At 41.5% G+C, this 21635-nt stretch overlaps 1 protein-coding gene across 2 annotated transcripts in view; it reads left to right on the top strand.

Moving 5' to 3' along the window:
* Positions 1 to 4047: 4047 nt before the first annotated feature.
* Positions 4048 to 21635, top strand: part of PPP1R1A (protein phosphatase 1 regulatory inhibitor subunit 1A) — an 89531-nt gene continuing 71943 nt past the window's right edge. The window contains exon 1 of one of the 2 annotated variants that reach the window (XM_026713757.2): positions 4048 to 4257. In XM_026713757.2, coding sequence (XP_026569542.1) covers positions 4177 to 4257 — 81 coding nt within the window. In that variant the 5' untranslated portion in view covers positions 4048 to 4176. The remainder of the gene's footprint in view (positions 4258 to 21635) is intronic. The other variant, XM_026713758.2, reaches the window with a different exon arrangement.

Here is a 21635-nt window from a genome sequence, read left to right as displayed (position 1 = left end):
TATTTAGTATCAGTGACTGTGTTGTGCTGTACAGTCATAATGACGAATATGTTCAGATGGTAAGAGTTTAAAAAATAAAAAAGCAAACAGTTTTCGTCTTGTTCAAATGTTCTTTCATTTGAAAGCCTGCCTGACCTCATCCCATAAGGTTGATGAGAAAGTAAATCTACATACAGTAGAGCTATTAAACAGTAAGCCCAAAGAAACCGCAGTGTTGGATTTCTGTTTTGTTCAATTGATTTTTGTATCTGAAACTGCTCCTATCCTTCCGTGCTGGAATGCCCATCTAAACTACCTTTTAAGGAATGGTGGTAATTAATATAATTTGGGATATAGTTTTCTGTCACCAAGAAAGTGAATATGGGCAAATTTGTACCTGTTTAGTAATAAAAGATACAGTAATCATATGGAAGCTCTCCAGATGAATCTGAATTACAACTGCTAGCATCTCTTGCCATTAGTCATGGTGAGGGCAAAAGTTTCCAATTTTTACCTTACTGTATAGCCCTAAGTACATCCAGTTAAGAGTAAAATCCAGTAAATGCAATTTTCTTTCAAGTGGAAATAAGTAGGATTATTTTGTAATAAGGCAATTATTGATCTTCATTCTGCCTTTTTTTTCTTTTTCTTTTCTTTTCCTCCTCATTCTGCACTTGCTTATGTTTTTTATTTGAGAAATTTGTTTTTGGAAGCTGTTCCATGGAGAAAATATTTTTACAACTAGAACTGCATGTGTGTATGTGTTTCCCTGCCACCCCCCACCCCCCAGGCAAAATCCCCCAAATCAGTCAAATTTAAGTTACTGTTGATCAACAGCTTTTCCTGGAAAATGAACATGTATAAATAGTTCATGCATCCATAAATTAAAAAAAAAAACAGGTTAGCCCCAAACCTTATTTTTGTTTCACTCTGCAGTGTTTATTTTTGTGTTTGTAGGGGTGGATGGGGATTGAATCTAGAGAGATTAGAAGGTGGAATACACACATCTTTAAATAACTGTCAATAACAGCTATCAGCACATGAATTGACTCATTTGAATGTGTGAAAACAAACTGTAAGAAATGAGTCACCACCAATCTGTGCCTTTCATCCCAGCAAATATGATTCCCCTTTTTAATCCAAATGAGAGCCTTTAAAAAGAGACATTGATAACTGTGTATCTCTGAGCCCACCTTGCATTCGCTATGTAAAAATTAGTGGAAGGGGGTCATTTAACCACCCACACCATCCAATGAATCCATAGATTTCATTTTGTTATTCCTTTCAATAATCTGAAAAGCCAGCCAGGATTATTTTGTGTTTCATCCAGAAGATGAAACTCAAATGCTTTGGCCACTGGAGAAGAGCCTAATGCTGGGAAAGATTAAGGGCAACAGAAAAAGGGGACAACAAAGAATGAGGTGGCTGGATAGAGTCACTGAATCAGTTGGCGTGAGCTTAAATGGACCCCGGAGGATGGTAGAGGACAGGAAGGCCTGGAGGAATGCTGTCCCATGGGGTCACGATGGGTCGGACACATCTTCGCAACTAACAACAACAACAAAATATTGCCCCAAAGTAGCACTAGAAACCTATTAATTTGATCAAGGCCAACTCACCAGAGTCTGCCCAAACTCTAAAGGAGCAGAAAGGACAACATGAGACCTTGCACAGAAAGGAAGAAAAGCAATATCGATACAAAAATTGGTGACAGAATCAAAGCCACATGACTTCACAACTAACAACAACAAAGTTTATTGACATTATTACCACTGTATTGCCTTTCATATTTATGATAGGGCTTAAAGGCCTCAAGGTTGAGTGCCTGACACCATGACCTAATGAAATTACTTTCTGAAGCCTACTCGGTACACCTGCTGATCTATTGCTTTGGCAACCTTGGTAGCTGGCAGGCAAGAGATCAGAAACGGATTCCAAACCACATTCTCTGCACTATCGCACTGTTCTTGATATATGTGTGCCTGTCACTTGATGGATGTAACGTCATGTCTTTTGGTAATGCTAGTCACAATTGCAATTGTCTATCCCAAATACAGAGCCTTTCAATAGACCTGATGCACATATAAAGTGGAATAAAAATGAGGATTCTATGCTCATCTAAAAACATTGTTTCATCTTGGTTCTTATCTCCGTTTCAGAAGCTGCTTTTTCTGTGTTCAATGGTAATAATTAAGGGTAACCTTCCTCAAACTGTCACTTCTGGCATTTCGGGAGTTCTAATACAACCTGAACCCCACATTAAGCTACAGCTTCCATTATTCCCAGATTGCGCTACCATTATAGGATGGGGGAATATAGTTCTGCTAAGTGTCAGATTGTGAAAGGTATTCCCAATGCCTTTCTTCTTCCTTCTCTAATATCTATTTAGACATAGGTATGTCACCTACTCCACAGTTTCTACTTTAATTTACATTCTAAACCAGTGGTCATCAAACAGCGGGCTGCGGACCATTGGTGGTCTGCAGAAAATTTTGGTGGTCCGCAGAGAAATGTCACCCCCAAAGCACCCCGCAAAGCAATTAATCCAGGCTGCGTGGGAACACAAGGCTTGCATTGCGAACATGAGATAGTGAGGGGATGGGGGGAAAGAGCGGAGGGGGGAACTCACCCGATGCACCTGGCTTGGCCACTGGGCTGCTTCTTTCCACTTCTTTCTTCTTCTGCTTTTGGCTGCACTCAAGGAAAGCAGCAAAAGTCTTTCCTTCTCTCCCCCAAACTCCGCTAGAAATCAGTCTTTGGGATCCTGCAAGGCATCCTGCTCCAAGAAGCAAAGACTCATTTCTGGTGGAGTTTGGGGGAGAGAAAGAAAGACTTCTGCTGCTTCTGCTGCTTTCCTTGCATGAAGCCAAAAGTCTCTCTCTCTTTCTTCTCCCACCCCCACCCCACAGAATGGAACTGGAGACAGTATCCTGCAATCCCAAATAAAGAATGATCGATCGGTAGGGAAATGGGGTGGGGAATTTTGCTGCACTTTTGGGGGGATTTTCCCACAGTCTCTGGTCTGCTGGATTTAAAATTATGCGTTTGGTAGTCCCTGAAGTCCAAAAGGTTGGCGATCCCTGTTCTAAACCATAAAGATACAACCGTATTCAACTCATTTCCAGCCCAACCTCTTGCACCAGCAGTTGCCTCAGTTAAACAGCACTTTTGCCTGAAAATCTCACTGGAAAAGATTGTAGTTTTCGCTGCGATCCTAAACATTAGCAAGGAAAGAGGTGGGGGTATCCAGATCGTTCGGTCTGTTCTCCGCCACTATTGCCCAATTCGGAGTATCGCGGATCTAAAAACGTCTTACGTTGCCTTTTGCCAGCCTTCTCTCTGCTTCACTGAGCTAGTCACATGTGCCAACTTGCTATATTGCAAAAAAGAAGACGAAAATTAAAAAAAAAGCTACGAAGCACACCTGTCAAGTCCGTGTTTTGCTTAGTCAGGGGTGGAACAAGGGAAGGTTTGGACCGATGGCGCGGAGGAATCTCGCGTCTCCTTAGGGAGCTTGGCTCAGGGAGGAATCGGCAGAGGAAGGTTTGAGGGATTTGGTGTTATCGGGAGGCAGATCCCGCTAAGTAACTGAGATTGCGGTTTTTTTTTAAAGAACAACAACAACAAGACACATGACGGCTCAGAACGTTTCGTTTACAGCTGCAACGCCACCCGGTATGCGGCGATTTGGAGTAAGCCTCTCTGATTTTCAGTGAGGCTTACTCTTAGGTAAATATAGGTCGCAGAAGCAAAGCAGGTGTAAAGACTCCCGGAGGCCGGACGCGTCTGCGGCTTTTCTCTCAGCGCTCGTCTTTGTGAGGGCATCGCTCAGCCCCGCGCTCCACATCTCCTTCCCTCAGGGCGCCCCCCACCCCCAGCGCTGTGGTGTGTGTGTGTGTGTGTGTGTGTGTGTGTGTGTGTGTGTGTGTGTGTGTGTGTGTGTGTGTGTGTGTGTGTGTGTTTGCGCGCGCGCGCCCTTGTCTCGCAGGGAGGGGCGGGCGGGCATCTTGAGCGACCAATCGCAGCGCCGTTCGCGGGGAAGGCGGAGAGGGGAGGGTGCGGGCGCCCTGGGTGGGAAAGCGAGTGGCGGGGTGCCCGCAGACCGGACGGGCGAAGGGAAGAGCGAGCAAAGGTATAGATATTATCGAGCGCGGCTGGGTGAGCGCCATCGATTTTTCCCGGGACGACGGAGCCGGCATGGAACCCAACAGTCCCCGTAAGATCCAATTTACGGTCCCGTTGCTGGAGCCTCATCTCGACCCGGAGGCAGCAGAGCAGGTTGGTTAACGTCGGGAGCGCCTACTTTTTTAGGGGTGGTGGTGGTGGTATGTATCCTCCCCCACCCACACACACACGCCCTGCTTTCCCCCAGTGACAAGTTGAACGGAAAGTAAACCTCAACCCGAGGTTAACCTTGACTCGGATCGGTTTTCTAGGTGGGCTTTCTAATCTCGGGACGTTCGTCCTGAAGTCGTCGTGTAACGCCCGGTCCCCCTAAACACGCGTTTTCCTCGGTATTTCCAGTGCGATTCATTGCTAGGGAAGCGGGCTAAAGACAGACGCTGGGCACATGCGGAACATCATCGTCAGCTCATCCCTGAGAACTGTTGTATCACCAGATTTTAAAGTATCTGCACTCCTAGCGTGTGTGATCTCTGGCGGATTTCAAGAACGTCCGTTTGGGTTTTAACACGTGGATTGGCTCCAAATCTGCTAGTTTCCCCCAGAAATCCCCTCTAAACAGAATTCGGTACAGTAGCCTCTTTCTCGTTGTGTTCCCCAACTACTAGCTTAGAGACTGCTGACTTTCATACTGGAGGTGACATTGCCATCTTGGTTAGGATCAATGATTTGAAAGTCAAGCTTAAACTCTGCCAGTGATGAGATCTTCGTTTGGTTTAGGTCTTTCTCCAGCTGCAGTCTTCCCTGGCGTTTTATCCAGGTTAACCCTTTTCTCCCTGTTCTGATGCTCCCTTTCGTTACACTCACCCAAATGCCCAAGCGTGGCAACATGAGACTCCACCCGGTTCAATTAACTCAAGTTTTCTGGGTTCACACAATCATCGTCAATTAACTAAACTCACTCCTTAAAACTAACCAAGGTTCAACCACAGGCTTGTGACCTAGTTAAAGACAAAGCTGGCCAAAATGGACTAGATCATGGATTGCTCGGGACCCCCTCTGTATGTTGGTGCAAGTATGCCAGTTGGGAAATTGGAGCTCACCATGGACAGCCCTGATATATTAGGATCAGGCTTTGCCAACACTGTAAGCAGGGAATAGCTAGCCAGAGGAGTTCCTTCTGGGTTGCTGGAGGAAGGGAGATGGCTTGATCACCTTGGCAGGCTGTGGGGTTGTGGCTGTCAAATCAGCAGGCTGCTTCCATTTAATCAGAAGAGCTCAATCGGGGCTTATTTGGGGAGATACGTAGCCAAACTCCCCTCTTCTGCACAGTTATTGCAAGTGTTCAGAATTCTGAGCTCCCACTGTTTGTGGCCCGGAACTGTCACTGTTTTTATATTTAATTGACATCTTGCTTATCCTGGCTCCTCCTCTACTACTTTCCATAGCACCATCCTCTGGAAAGAGAGAAAGTGATTGTGCCTGTGTCCCTGCTGTGAGGAGCTTGCCCTACAGATGAAGCTGCCCCCTATAAATCCAGGCTGCCTTCCCCCCCCCCCCTCCTCCCGATTTACTGATAGTCTGATCTCCTGTTGGAAGCTCTTTAAGGGAACAGAGTAGTCATCCCTAATCCCTTTTCCACTCACTCCCTTTTCATTATGCTGCATATTGATTCTTTTAGATTAGTTGCAATTTCATTATTAGGTTCTAATGATCTTGATATTGTTACTTAGCTTCAAAATGGATACCCAGGAAGCCATATGGGAATAGTTGGGTGGGGGTGGGGGGGAAATAACCCAGGCTCTCTCCAATGGTGTTGAATTAACACCTGTTTAATCTGCAGCCTTCCCAGTTCTCTTGCCCTGCCCTACAGCTTTTGGGACAAAGAGTAAAGTTTTTTTTTTCCAACTGCAGTGCTATTTCTTTTAGCTCTTTGATCCACTTCAGTGGACAGAACTTGCTGTCCTACCTGGGCATGTGCCTCCTCTGAGTAATAGTCACCTTTATCATGGATTAAGTCGTCTTTAGGAAGCCCAATCTACTCGGGTCCTGCACATCACGTTTAGCAATAGCAGTTATTGGAAGAAGGCAGTGAAATCTAAATTGCTCGGGATAGCTTGGAACGACAAGCTGTTACTGATATATTAATTCTGTCTTCTGAGGGTTTTTTTTAAAAAAGAGTTAAAATCTCCTTTGAGTTGAGCTTGACCTTTTATAACCTCGTAAATACGTCCATGCCGTTTTCTTCATGACAGTATGGAAAATATTTGCTGCTACCTTCTTCTGGCATGCTAAAGGAAAAAGGAAAAAAAAATCCCAGTCTAGCCTGCAGCTGTGGATTTCCTGCATAGGAACTGACTGACTGCTCGGTTCAGACAAGATGGAGAGTCAGGTGTGTCAGGTTTCTCCATCTTTTCACTTCACCTGCTTTCTTGCACAGGCAGTCACTGTCAACAAGGGGCAGCTCAGGGACTTACTCGTTTCTTTCTGGGAAGTATCCCTGAGGAGAGTTTTTGAGAGAAGCTAATAAAAGCTGACCTTTAGAACAAAAGAGACCCAAATCTCCTCAGTGGTTTCATCTACAGGTACAAGAAATCAAAGTCTTAAAATAAGCCTGCTATAGATGCCATTCTTCTTACTTGAAGAAATCAAAACTGCCCTAGCAAAGGCCCATGGCTTCTTTTATCAGAGAACAGAAAATTCTAAATTCTAAATGTTTGAATACAGTTAAAAGAGTTGGAGGTTGGGAGTTGTATTTCAAGAAAATCTGGATGGCCTTCTCTCCAGTGGGCTTAGAATTTTTTTTTTTATTTAACCAAACCCAGGTTCAAATGATTCTGCTGCTTTACCAAAAGCTTATTTCCTCCCCAGGTTATCTTTTTATTTTTCTTTCCTTGAGCGAACATCTTGGTCTTCTGGGTCACCATGATTCTTTAATGGTCCCACAGCATGCAGTGGCCTGATTAAAGGTCCCCTAATGGGAAGTAAAAGTCATCCCTCTCCGGAGGTGTGGTGATTTGGTTAAGATGGACTCCTAGCTTTGGATGACACCGAGAGTAGTGAGGTGCATTTGTTGGAAATGAAGGATTAGTTTAGGCATCCTTGCCTCACATTCTGATTTTCTACCATTTGTTGTGATTGGAGCTTGGTGACTCATAGCTGTGAATGTTTGAATTGACTATATTGAGAAATGAGGGGTCTCTGAGTTTATTTGTTTTCTTGTAACATCATCAGTACTGGGCTACACATATTCTCCTTTATTGGTATATTGAGAAACTTTGGGCCTTCAGTGAGAGATGCTTTATATTAGGTGTAGGCAAGTGGCACAATCTTCAAAGGTAACTGTTCCATGGGGAGAGATAAGTATCAACCTGCACAGGGTTGAATGTAACTAGAGTCTGAGGAGGGAGGGAGAGGGAGGGAGGGAGGGTGGAGAGTGGAGAGAGAAAAAATGTCTACTTTATGGTTCCAGACTCTAATTCTTCAAACAATGAATGGAAAACATGTGGCTACAATTAGAGGGAGAAATAAGGTTGTAAATTTAATTACCCACATCCCACTCACCCCATAATTCAACACCAGTTACTCAGAGCACAAACATTGCCTCTCATTCTGCCTCTGATTGGTCTGTTATTGATCTGCTGGTCACATTGCACACACGGTGTATACTGGAACTTGCTTTTTGCCTTTTATTCCCTGGAATTGAACTAGCTTTCTTGATTTGCCTGTTTCTATGGAATAGCATGCGTGGTCTTGATTTGAAGCAGATAAAGTATGTAGTGTTTTAGTTGGCATTGTCTGTCACCGAGCCAGCTGAACTAACATAACTTGGATATTGTGGCTTTGTAGAAGTTCCTTACAAGTGGTATTGGAGTTGTCTGCAACCTGGGTAGATATTAAACTGTTACAGAAAGCCAGCAGTATTTTAAAATATTGAAAAAAGGGATGCTTGAGTGAATCAACTTTGAGGGATTCCTTAGAATAAACAAATAAATTGTTTTGGATGTCATCAACTTCAAGCAATTCAGCTTGGGCTCCTTCCCTTCTTCTGGTTCTTGACACTTTTTATTAGAGATTTCAGGAATTGAACCCAAATGTTTCTGGAATTGGGAATAGTGTTCTACCAGGGTTTCGGGGCAGTGTGTCAAGGTACAATGACCATGGCAAAGATTGAAGAACCAGTGAATTAACCAGTTCTTCAGAATCTTTCGAGACAAGGAGAGGACAGAAGACTACCCTCATATGTTCCTGAAGGCTGTTTCTTGCAAGGAAACAGCATGATATAGGTTCCCCAGGTTTGAGCCTTGGGTGATGAAGACATTAGTCATCATGTTACTCACAAACATGGCAGAGCCTTTTAAAGGACACAGTTTGTCAACCCCAATTTCTAATCGCTTCTGGAAATTGCTTATTTATCTATCTTAAACTATTAGAGAACTTCAAAATGACAAGCTTGAAAAGCCTATCTTATTTCTGAACAAAGGAAAAATTAACTAGAAGTTTAGGAACTTAAGTTTTTTTTTTAAATGGCAAAAAGCTAAATAAGATTTTAAACTAAGAAAATTATAAACAAGGTTCCAAACAAATTTGAAACACTGAAACGTTTAATATAAAATTTTGGAACTAATTATGTAAAACAGCTTTTGTCTACTGTAAGTCACAAAGCAAATTATAGTGGGGACTAAAGATTCCAGGAAAAAAGGAAAAAAAGTGTAAACTTAACTTTCGTTTTGATCACTACTAGAATTTACAAAATGATACAACACATTATAATATTTGAAATATTAAAGAAAAGGGCCAGAATTTGGTAACCACTAAATCAATAATATCAATAACAAGGTCTGTTTCCATGGATAGAGTGGATAGAAAGAAGTTAATGAAGAAATGACAAATATGAAACAAATTTTGCTTGATGTAGAAATAGTAGAATCAGAAATATTGGATTTTAAAAAGTGTGGAATACATAACAAGTCATTTAAAATGGAAATACAAGTGACAGGCCTGGATAAGGATTTTTTGCTGGAAGAAACTGACTCAAGTTTTAAAACTTAAAGGGGAAAGGGTGATGACCTTGATAATGTTTTTTATTGGATTTACAAAGGAGGCTTGTTAAAAGCCTCCATCAAAGAAACATGTGGGATGGAACAAAGAAAAAATGAAGATAGAACATGTATTGTGACAATATTTGAACAAAGGTTAAGATTTTTTAGAAATAAAAGGAAGAAATATAAAGTTGGCTTATTTGATCAAAATTAAAACAAGACATCATTTTATAAATTCTGGGAACCCTTTAAGGACTGTTTGCTGACACCAGATTGAAAAGTTGAGTCTTATGGATTTCTTTATCAACAAGGAATAGGTTATGACAGACCACAGACATTTTACAGACCACAAACGACATCTAGCTCATGGGCTGTCCCACTCCAGGCCACAGCTTTGGTGGCATCAGTGCTTGAGTGTTGGCAGCATCAGGGGCAGGACGTTGGTGGAGGGGATGGGCTGGCATCCCTAGAGGGGACAATGCCAGTGCAGTCTCAGGGGCAGGGCAGCAAGCGCAGCCCTCCACAACAGTTCCAGTTTCTCATATGATTCCTTGGTAAAATTAATTGCCCATCCCTGGGTTATGACTTGAATACATATCCTTATCCAGGCAGGTCACTTTATATCAGCCATGGTGGAGCAGTGGTTAGAATGTAGTATTGCAGGCTGAGTCTGCATTCCACTGCCAGGAGTTTGATCCTGGCTGGCTCAAGATTAACTCGCCTTCCATCCTTCCAAGGTTGATAAAAAGAGGACCCAGATTGTTGGGGGCAATATGCTGACTATGAAAACCACTTAGTGCTTTACAGCCCTATGAAGAAGTATAAGTCTTAGTGCTATTGCTTTTGTTGTCTGTTTGTAACTTTAAAGAGTGTGAGAAGAACCGCAAAACTTATTTATACAAGTTGTGATGAAGATTCGAAGTGACATATTATATACATGATGAAGATTAGAAGTGACTTATATCATATACAATATACATTATATTTATATCTTTCCTCTTTTTCCCCCTATTTCTTTTTTGTACCTTATACTCTCTCTTCTTTTTATTTTCCTACCTTGAACTGACTTTAGGCAATTTACAAAATTAGATAAACAAGATGGCACATAATAATCTAACAATGTCTAACCATTGTCGATACACTCTAAATCTAGAATCATTTCTGATTTGTGGTATAGACATTCAAACCTAGTCGGTATTATTTTACCTTGAAAACTCTTTGAAATGGCTTGTAAATAAGTATTTGTAAAGCGTGCAGCTTGGAATCAGACTGTTCATAAGAGAAGGTTCTCACACAGAATACTGATTTCTAAGTTCTCATTCCCAATAGGTGGGAAGTCCTAATATAATCTTTTGGCTAGCATAGATTGATTGGTCAGATTCTGTTTGGAGCAGGTGGTCTACAAGTTATTTGATCTTCATCATTGGCGGTCTCCAGACATTTGAGCTAGTGCAAAGACCCTGAATACAAGTGCACTTGGTTGGATCTAATACTCCTGAACTTTTAATAAGTGTGCAATAGACTAAATGCTACTTTCCAGGTTAAACAGGTCATCTGTTCTTCGTGCAGATCCAGGTTAAGTTTCTGATTATTGGTTCTCATCTGATTCCCAGAACTGATGTATCTGAATTGGATGAAAATAAATCAGTGTGCTAATTTATATCAAGGGCATAAGGCTTAAAGATGAGGCCCTTTTAGAACAGCACACATTTTTACGGGGTCTCGCTCACCGTAGTCTTCTAGCCCCACTTCTTGGAAATGGTCTTCCAGGCAGAAATGGAACTGCTGTGTCATGATGGTCTTGACACTTATCTCAGAAGCATAGTTGGCATAAACAATTTTGTAAGAGAATTAAACGTTTCAAATAATTAAATGATTACATTTCCTCTGCCCTTCTTTGGCACAGAACATGGTACTGCCAGGTATTTGAAGGCTATTATTCTCAGACTCTGAATTATGGGAATGGGAATATCCCAGCATACCTGGATTGCATTCGATTGCATAACCCTTGCCCTCTCACAATGAACAGGATACTTTCTGGGACAGAAACCATATGAGAGATGATCATCAGTGTATTTAGTGGTACTTATTAAGGAAATTTATATGTCTGCATTATTCATGATGACTCTGAGCAGCCTATAGAAGTAAAACCCCAAATATAAAACCCAATAAACCTCCACACCTCTGCTAACAACCATCAAAAAGACCACTTGATAGACTCTATATCACCCTGGGAGCCTCAGCCCCACTAACAAAGCCATGTCTCCGGGACCTTTCGAAAGAAGATTAAGGTGGGAGCCAATCTTATCTCTGTTCCAGAGGGAAGACCCTTCTTCTTGGTCCTGAAGACCAGTAACATGTCCTGCCTCCCCACTCTGGTGGGTTAGGTAGATGTATTTCAATCAGAAATAAGCTGGAAAGGGCCTTGGGGGTCTTCTAGTCCAACCCCTGCTCAAGCAGGAGGCGCTATAGTGTCAAACTCAAGGCCCAGGGGCCGGATCTGGCCCTCGGGGTGCTTTGATCTGGCCCACAGGGCAGCCCGGGAAACAGTGAAGGACCAGTCTGTGGTGCCTCTGCCAGCAAAAATGGAGCACGCGAGGGCCATCTGCAGCCCTCCTGAGCTCCGTTTTTGCTGGCAGGAGGCACATCCCCCACAAACTCCATTTTTGCTGGCAGAGGGTTGCAGGAGGCCATCCCAGCTGAAAACGGAGCTTGGGAGCCTGTTTTCACTGGCAGGGTGCTTGGGCCACCACAGGCACTGCCCGACATGTGTGACATTATGCTGGCCACGCCCACTCTGATCATACCTACCCCGGCCCCCCGAGGTCAAACACAATCCTGATGTGGCCCTCAATGAAATTGAGTTTGACACCCCTGCCCTATACCATTTCAGACAGGTGTCTGCCCAGTCTTTTCTTAAAACCCTCCAGTGATGAAGCACTTACAACTTCCGAAGGCAAGCTTTAAAAACATATAAGCTTTATTGTACTCAAAAAAGGAAGTCCCAAAGGTGCTTTTTCAGGAGGCAACTGGAAGAACTCCAACTGCCTCTTGAAAAAGCACCTTTGGGACAACCATGACCTGGATGACTGAGAATCTCCATAGTCAAAAAAGGAAGCTTTTATCATTGGTGACAATCTATGTGGAGGATATTTCCAGTTCATCAGCCAAGGACAAATGAGTAGATCTTATCTGGCAAGAATGTGATTGTTTACTGTTTTTCCACCACGATCCACTCTGTGTATGGAAAGAAGTAAACGGGTACAAATCAGAAAAAAAAAAGGAAATACAAATCAGATATCTGGACTGCATCAACTTTTTGTAATGCTTAACTCTTAATCATTTTATCTGGAAGTCAGATAAAGTGGAGGGTATTTATTTATAATCTCGGTACACTACTAGCAGACAGGGCACTATGCTTTCAGAAGAAAGACACCCAACTGTTGCAAAATAACTGGCAGGCCTTTCCACCGGTCTGAAATAGCAGGGGGGAAATCATATTTCAGGGCCATGCAATCTCTTGGGAGCCAAAGGGCAAGGCGTGGTAATAAACCCAATTTCCAATGGTTGTAAACATAATGACCAACTACAGCAAAAACTGAAGATTTCAAAGAGCAGTTTTGGTGGGAATGTGGGGAGGGGTTGAAAGTAATTCCCAAACCATCTAATGGAGCTCATTTTTTCTGTATCCCATTAAAGAGAACCCTTAAAATCTTTAGAAAGCCATTTAAGTGTCAAAAGTTAATAATAGCAGTGGTGACATTAATCCATGCAGTAAGAGAGTGGGGGGGAGTGAATGTCACAGACAAAACTGACAATCATGCCTGATTATAACCTTCCTGATTTATCTTCCTTGGATTGTGTATATTCCCAAAAACATAATAAAGCCCCAAAAATAAATTAAAAAAGAAAACCTTTTCTTGGTTTTTCCATTAGCTGCTGAATTTGAGCACTAAGGCAGGAACTGGAGAATGTTGCTATTTCCCCTGCTACTTCTTAAGCCCGCCTGCTCTTTTCAAATAGCATAATTTTTAATGTAAACCAAGTTTCTAGCCTTTATAAAATATATAAGAAGGAAATGTGTATGCAGTTTTTATCCAGCTGTCCAGTAAGAATTGTAACTGCTGGACACTTTCCTGTGCTGTAACCCAAGAATACAAAACTCTGATATGAGTAACAGCTACTTAGCACCTTAAATTGTTTGAATGCATTAATTTTCTTTTTTTTAAAAAAAGTATATTATTCAATTTCTGGTATTTAAAATAAAATAACGAAACATCATCTCCAATGCTAGTTTAGAGCTTAGAGTTAAAGCTGTGGTGGTGCAGAATTAGAATGCAGAATTGCAGGCTAATTCTGCAGACTGCCAGCAGTTCAATCCTGATCAGCTCAAGGTGGACTCAACCTTCTATCCTTCTGAGGTTGGTAAAATGAGGATCCAGATTGTTGGGGGCAATAGGCTGACTCTGTAAACCACTTAGAGAGGGCTGTAAAACCCGATGAAATGGTATATAAGTGCTATAGCTAAAGTCAATGGCCCATCTAGCATTCTGGATTTCAACTCCCATCAAGCTCAAGCAGCATGCTAAAAGTATAGGTCTTGCAGGTCTGCCGTCCAGCACATGTGGGATATAGCAGGATTCCTTCTTTTCATGTACAGTTTTTTTTTACAGTGTTTCCTCATCTTTTTAGCCTCTTTCCATCCTTGTGTGGGATCTTTTATTCCCCTTTGTTTTAGCAGTATCATTACTAAACGGAGTGATTTCAGCCCAGGTTGTGACTAATGAGCAATGAATATAGAACCAACCTAGAACTAAAGATACATTTTCTGACAGTTAGAACAATTGATCAGTGGAATGATTTGGCTCCAGAAGTTGTGGATGCTCCAAAACTGGAGGTTTTTAAAAGGATGTTGGATAACCATTTGTCTAAAATGGTGTAGGGTTTCCTGCCTGAGCAAGGGGTTGGACTAGAAGATCTCCAAGGTTCCTTCCAACTCTGTTATTCTGTAGGAAGCTTTTTGTAATCTTGCTTCACCTCCCCACTAACCGTTTATAGCATTTTCTAAAATCATCCCATCATCACTGTGTCAAAATAATAGTAATGAGGACAAGGACAATGCTATGAAGATACCATAAATTCCCCAGAGTCGGATGGCCTATACATTTAATTAAATAGGTCTCTAATGGAGAAATGGTTTCCATATTTCAGGATTTTGGGTACTGGGTAGCTATGACTCTCCAGAGTCCCATTTTAGAACAGGATTCTTTGACAAGTGTATCTGCTGTGGGTTGAATAGTGAAAACTATGCCATTTATTTACTACATTGAGTGAGATGGTGTCATAAGATATGGCCCAAGGCTGTTAATAGATGCAATAAAAATTGAAATATATGAGCTCTTCTCCTAAACAGAACAAATTAGTCATGTCAGATTAAATCTTGCCGCTTTCAGTAAAGCTGATAAAGTTTGAACCTGATTATCTTGTAAATATTTTGAATATTTCATATTCACCCATAAATGACTCTTTGTTGAATCTTCTCCTTGCCACGCCTGCTCCCACAGATACATACACCAACATTCACTTCTGTAAATTACCTACCCTATATAAGTACAGTACCATAATACATCAGGCACCTCAGTCCCTGGATTAAACCTACCCATCTGCTGAGTATCTCTCTCCTTAACAGGGTGGATAAAAATTGATGATCTTTTTTAAAAATTAAAAAAATCAGATTTTTAAAAAATTTAAATCAGATTTTTTTTATTTAAATTGGATTTTTTTAAAAATTTTATTCAATTTATTTTAATAAAATGCTTTTGGAGTAAAAGTCTGTCTAAAGATAGTTTTCTATTTAAGATACATTAATAATTTAGTCTATTCAGCATGAAATGGAGCTTAGTTTTGTAGCATGAGGCTGTATATTCTGCAATTGTGGAGACTGTCTGTGAGTCAACAGCAGGTCAGAGGAGGAGCTGCTGCGGGACAGAGATGACAGTTGCTCTTTAAAAATTATTGTTTAAATTAAGTTGATTTAAATCAAGACTTTTTACTAGGGATTTAAATCATGATTTCAATCATGATTTCAGTCGACTTGATTTAAATCAAATCCATCCTGCTCCTTAAGAAGAGTTTCCAAGCATCACTAATAAAAATTAGATTCAAGACCAATGCTAGCCTTTTCAGTAGGAGCTGTGGCAGTAGATTGTATTGTAGTATTTCAGTAGAGGCAGTAAGTACTATTAGTTAGTTAGTAGTAATGCAGGAAATGCAGTATTGCAAACTAATTCAGATCACTGCCAGGAGTTTAAGTCTCACCAGCTCAAAGTTGACTCAGCCTTCCAGCCTTCGGTAAAAAGAGAACACAGATTCTTGGAGGCAATATGCTGACTCTGTAAACTACTTAGATAAGACTATAAAGCCTGGAGAAGTGGTATATAAGTCTAAAGCTATTGCTTTTCTGTTGTGGCCCTACACTTTATTGCTCTCCATTGCTGGAAGATTGCAGACTCCTGTCCCTCAGCAGGCAGAAGAGCTCTAGCCCATTCAGTTTTTAACACTGATTGCTAACTAGAAGTGCCCATCTGGAAGGAGGTTTGCATCCGTGGCAGGATTCAATTTTTTTTACTACCGGTTCTGTGGGCGAGGCTTGGTGGACGTGGCATGATTTGGTGGGCGTGGCTTGGTGGGCATGGCAGGGGAAGGATAGTGCAAAATCTCCATTCCCACCCCACCCCACTAACCTGCTTTCCAGCTCTGTTCTCCTGTGCAAGGCAACAAAAGAAGACCCAGCCAATCAGCTGGGACTCAGGAAGCAGAGAATAGATGGGGAGCAGTCAGAGGTGGTATCTGCCAGTTCTCCAAACTACTTAAAATTTCCCTACCAGTTCTCCAGAACTGGTCAGAACCTGCTGAATACCACCTCTGGTTTGCATGTAGTTTTGTGCTGTTTTATATTTTTAGTGTGTTATAATTCACTTAGGGTCTTCTGAATGGGTCGGGCTATAAAAATATCTTCCTCTGGGTGCTTGTAGAGATCAGCTGGGAAAAGACCAAATTTTAAATGCTGCCAGATTGTCATTTTGGGGGCTCCAATGCCAATATTATTTTTGATTCCTACGCAAAACATAATTTCCTGAAAGTTTTTCTCTCAGTCAGCAATAGGTAGTTAGTGTCTTTCTGTGTAACCATAGATAATATGATATGTGGTTTCTTGAACAATACACAGTGTGGAAACATTATCTTTTTGATCAATTGCTCTTCTCCTGCTCCATATAAATCTGCTCAAATCTTGAAAGGCATTTCAGAAGAATTATTCTGCAAATAAAATGGTGCCAGACAGAGGAAAGTTTCCTGTAAAATCCCAGCCCCTTTTCTTTATTATGATCTTTGACCAGCCTTTATAATAAAAAAGTTACAGTAAAAAAAGAGTAAAAGTTTAACAGAAGAATTTGTTATTGGGAAAGGGGAAAATAGGGTAATAAAACAACGCATCTAATTAAATGTTTTGTGCAGTTGTATAACTTGTTGAAGATATTTGGCCACCTGATATATAAGTGTGGGGTTATCATACCTAAAAAAAATAATAAATTTGGATGATTGGGCTGATCGGTGCACATCGATGCACATCATTAAAAAGGTGCCATATAAGTGCATGGCTGAGAGTATCTACCTGCCTGCATTCACAAAAGCAAAGTCTCTACAAATAAAGAGTCCCATCTTCCCATCAGTAGAGTTGATGGGTTGGCATCAAAGTTGTATCTGGACAAGGTCCATCTATATTTGCTTAGGATTAAATTGTATAGATAGCCCTCACCAGAGAGCTTGTGACTGTCTAACATTTGGTGGTAGAATTCAGGGGCCCTGGAAATATCATTTTGACAATCCATGTCTTGATTTTACTATTGATTTGGCCTTCTCCAGAGTTAATTGGCCTAAATATTCAGGAGAGTGGTCAAAACTGCACATTTCTCCTATATAGATACGGTGCCAATGAGGTTGTTTAATCATCTGACAGCAGCAGAGGCCTTGGGCCTGTGGTTCCAGAGCCAGAAAAATCTTGGTTATAGTCCTTCCCAGACTTCCTGCTGAATGCCAGTATTTAACATAACAGAATTAAAAATGTGGAAAAGCAGTCGTGTTCACTGTACTTCATTAATGCAGTTTTAATCACAGTTACACTGTAATGAAATAAAACCCATTCTAGCTTTTGTCTTGGCTGCCTTCCTTTCCTTGTGGCCTGTGCTACATTCAATGAATAAGTGGAATATAGGGAAGATGATTTGATGTTTTTATGTTTTGTTTGTTTTAGAAACCAATAAAAAATTATTAAAAAAAACTCCCCCTGCCAGGCAAAAGGGTTGTACAGGCCTGTTTTCCTCATGAAAAATCATGGTTTAGACAGGAGTGGGCTTCAAAAATTTTAGCAATGGGTTCTCTGCCTAGTTGCTGGATGGACATGACCATGGTGGGTGTGGTCTAGTTAGCCTCCTGCACCATGGTGGGGGGGCTGCGTTTTTACCCTTCCTGGGCTCCCAAGACTTTCCTCGAGCTTCTGGGGGGGCAAAAATGGCCTCCCCGGGCTCCGGAGATCCTCTGGAAGCTGGAAATGTACCCTTTTCTGGCCTCCCCAAACTTCCGGGAGGCCCATTTTTTGCACTTATCTGCATCCAAAATGTGCCAAATGGGGACTCCTGGGAGGGCGGGGGGTGGGCAGGGCCAGCCAGGAATGGGATTTGGGGGTTCTCCAAACCACACAGAATCTTAGCTAGGGGATCTCCCGAACCCCTGCGAACCCCCAGCAGTCTTTGAGTCCAATCTTTAGTTCTATGGAGGAATCCAAATGAATGCATTCTTGGTAAATAGCTGTCTAACCTCTCCCAGTAAAGCCTGTCAGCTCCTTCATTCACCAATTCCACCGATGAACTTCTTTTTTTGGTTAAGAAGGTCTCCCACCATTGAAGTTGCATTCCACCCCCACCCCCCCCATGACTTCAATCCATTATTCAACATCTTGTCCTGAGGGATGATAGAATAAGGTCTTGATTTTCTGCCTTCTGCACACAGGTGGATTTGAAGCTGTACAGATGCAGATAGATAACTCAACAAGACGTCCATAACAAATTACATTTATTGGTTCATCAGGTATCCTCATAACTCACGTTTGTGACAAAGTTCTTCTTTAATGACCAATCCTTTGTATATATTTGCCTTGTAGTAAAAGATGGTTATCTCCTAACCCATGTCGTAGCGATAGAAAGAAGCTGCCATGAGTTAGTGAATTCAGGCAAGAATGAGGAAAACCTCCCCCAACCCTTCGAGGGTCAATTTAGTGACCAATCAGGATTACAAATGTGGCCATCAATCTCGTAGGGTACACACACACACACACACACACACACACACACGCATGCACGCACACTTCTGAAGTTGACGGAACCAGTAACCTGGAGAAGTAGAAAATTGCCCATTTTTAAAGGTGTTCTTATGTGGGTTGGGGATTTATGTGTCTCTAATGCTTTTGTTTTCATTCCTACACTGAATCTGGGGTTGAATGCAGTAACCCAAGTAGTCCCTTCTAACTCTAATATTTGGTTATTGATTGATTTTATCTATTCTGATGGGATTGGATTTATATCTCAAGTTTTTGTTCTGGCACACACTCAAGGCAACTGACAAAAATTTAGAACTTAACCACTGAAACTGAAAAGTTAAGAATACAGCTCCCTCCGTTTCTCCTAATCATTCTTGGTGCCTCTCAGAATCTTCTCCGGTTGATCTGACTCTTTCCTAAACTATGAATCCTGCTCAAAGTGAGTTTGGGAATCAATTATTTTGCCATCACTCCTAATCCAGTGAGGCTGGGACCAAATCAAATATTTGGAGGTCAGTAATAGTCTCCCTCCCGAGTTTGAATGTTGAATTCATTTGGGAGAATTAAGATCCCTGGATAATTTAGATAACATCAACTTTTCAAGATTGGTGGCAGGAAAAACTAGGCATGGGGAGAACCAAGCATGAAATCCTAAAAGTGGAGGGAGGGTGGAATGAACTCTTAACTCCTTTCTCTCAAGTCTTCGTATTGCCAGTAACTTACTGGCAAACAATATTCTAAACCACTTCTGGAAACCCATCCAAAATTTTAAATTCCCAGCATCCCATATGAAATACAACTATTGTTTTTAAAAAAAAACATTGAAAATGGCCAACAGTCCAAATAAAATGTGTGGTGTTACACAAAGATGGTGTACTATAGTTACAAAGAAAAGGCTTTCAGACACCTCCCCTGCCAGGGTTTATTTCTTTAAAAGCGAACCTCACTAAAACCGTTTAGTATATTGTTCTTATAGCCATTTGAGAGAATGGCAGAACTGTTGACAGAAACTGAAGTGCAGAGAGGAAGGAGGACAAAGTTAAGTCAAGCACAGGAAGAAATCCCACTGGGCCCAGCTTCGTTTCCCAACATTGTTTGCAAACGTGCATAGACTGTTTTTCTGTAGCACCAAGGGGAAGCTTCTACGCATCTGTTTCAATACTTCTCTCAGCTCATGTGCCCTTCTCCAGCTGATCTGTCCTGGCTAGAAGAGGAGCTGGGACCGCTACATATCAGTCCCCCCTGCTTTGTTGTTTGCTCTGCATCACATGGAAGAAGGCAGGGTCTCTGAATATCTCTAAGGAATGTGCTGAAAACAGCTGGGTTCATTATTACCTGCTCTGGGCGGCCGCTGCTCGTGGTATTTGGATTCCTTGGACACTTTTGAGCTTATTTGTGTGTATGTTTTTAAAGAACAGAAGACAACAGGGAGTCAAATTAAGTCAAGATCACCAGAATTTAGTCCCAGGAACAATGTTCAGATCTTTTAGCATATGCAGTGCAATCAAGGATGAAAAGTACACATGACCCATGTAATGCCTTGCCCATATAATTGAATGACATAGTTAGTCTACAGTCTGATCCCCATGATTGTAATATAAGAGATATCAATTCCATGTGATTTCATTGAGACATCCAAATAGTTTTCTTGGCAATAATACAGATGTGATTAGCCGGTACCTTCTGGGATGTTTTGAAGGTCCAGGTCTAGCCTTAGGCCCAGGGCTTTCTGGTGACTTCCCATCCATAAACCCCGATATCTGGACTGGGTTTGTATCCTCCAATCCCTTTAGTATATGCATAGGAATTTGCATACCTGTCTTCCTTTCTATCCACAATAGAAAGTTATGTTCCTGGAGCTGGAAAAATCTCACTAGAAATATTTCTTAAACAAGCTGAGAATTTGGGCAGAAAGCAGAAGCAGCAGGTTCCCACACTATCCACTGAAGCCTTTATCAGTAGTTACTTCATAAAACCTACTGTTAGCAGAGGCAACCTTCTATCCCTAGTGGAAACACTTTCACTTGTACCAGAAAAAAAATACTTTTTCATAAAGTATCCTCCTCCATCCTGGTGCTCTCCAGATTTCTAGGAGTCTAATTCCTTTCATCCAGATTTCTAGGGGTCTTATTCCTTTCATCTTCCATCCTTGGATGACAATAGCTATCCAAGGATGGAAGATGAAAGAACGGGCTTCAACACTTTAGGAGAATATCAAGGTTTTTAAAAAAACCAAGGAAGCACTTTAGAAATCCTGTCCCGTTTGTTTCTGAATTAGTTCTTCATCCTCATATTGACTGAATGATCATGGGCCAGTAAGTCAGTGTCTGGTCTCAACTATCTCATAAATGACATTTCTCCATGAAGATCTATCCCTGATCTGTCCTAATCTGGTCCTTCAAGACTTCCAACGTTGTACTCCTCACCACAGTAACTACATTTCCCCACCCTGGGGCAGGCCACCTCTCCTTCTCTTTCCTTCAACATTTCCTAGTATAACAAATCTTTCTCCAGAGAGCTGTTTCTTCACATAATGTGTCAGATTTTGGGCCTTGTCACTTGTGCCTTGAGTGAAAACTCTGGGCTGCTTTGTTCAATGATTCATTCTTTCTTTTTTTTTGGCCTGTCCATGTGGTAAGGGATTGTTTAAATTTCAGATGCAGCATTCCATTGAAAGAAGGCATTCCATATCTAAGATAAACTTCTTTTACAGTGAGTAATTTTATGATGGATATTTTGTCTAGAGCTTGGCTGGTCATGAAAAACTAAACGTGGGGTAGAATCATGAACAAGAAGTCCTCAGGACTCCAGCTCAACTTAAAACTGACATCACCCTGTTTATTATGATCAGATAGTGGGGTATTAAAAATGATTTGGAGGACTTGAAAGTAGAAGAAGGGAAGGATTTGAAAGTAGATGAAATGGTCCTTAAAAGAACAGAAATTATGGTGGGGGATAGCAATAGCACTTTGGCTGTATACTATTTCACAGTCTTTTACAGCCTCTCACTAAGCAGTTTACAGAGTCGGCATATTTCCTCATTTTACCAACCTAGGAAGGGTGGAAGGCTGAATCAACCTTGAGTCAGTCAGAATTGAACTGCTGGCAGTCGGCAAAAT

The sequence above is a fragment of the Pseudonaja textilis genome, chromosome 2, assembly GCF_049901715.1.
Source record: "Pseudonaja textilis isolate UNSWEBS1 chromosome 2, rPseTex1.2, whole genome shotgun sequence".
NCBI lineage: Eukaryota > Metazoa > Chordata > Lepidosauria > Squamata > Elapidae > Pseudonaja > Pseudonaja textilis.
This window is presented reverse-complemented; position numbering and strand designations above follow the sequence as displayed.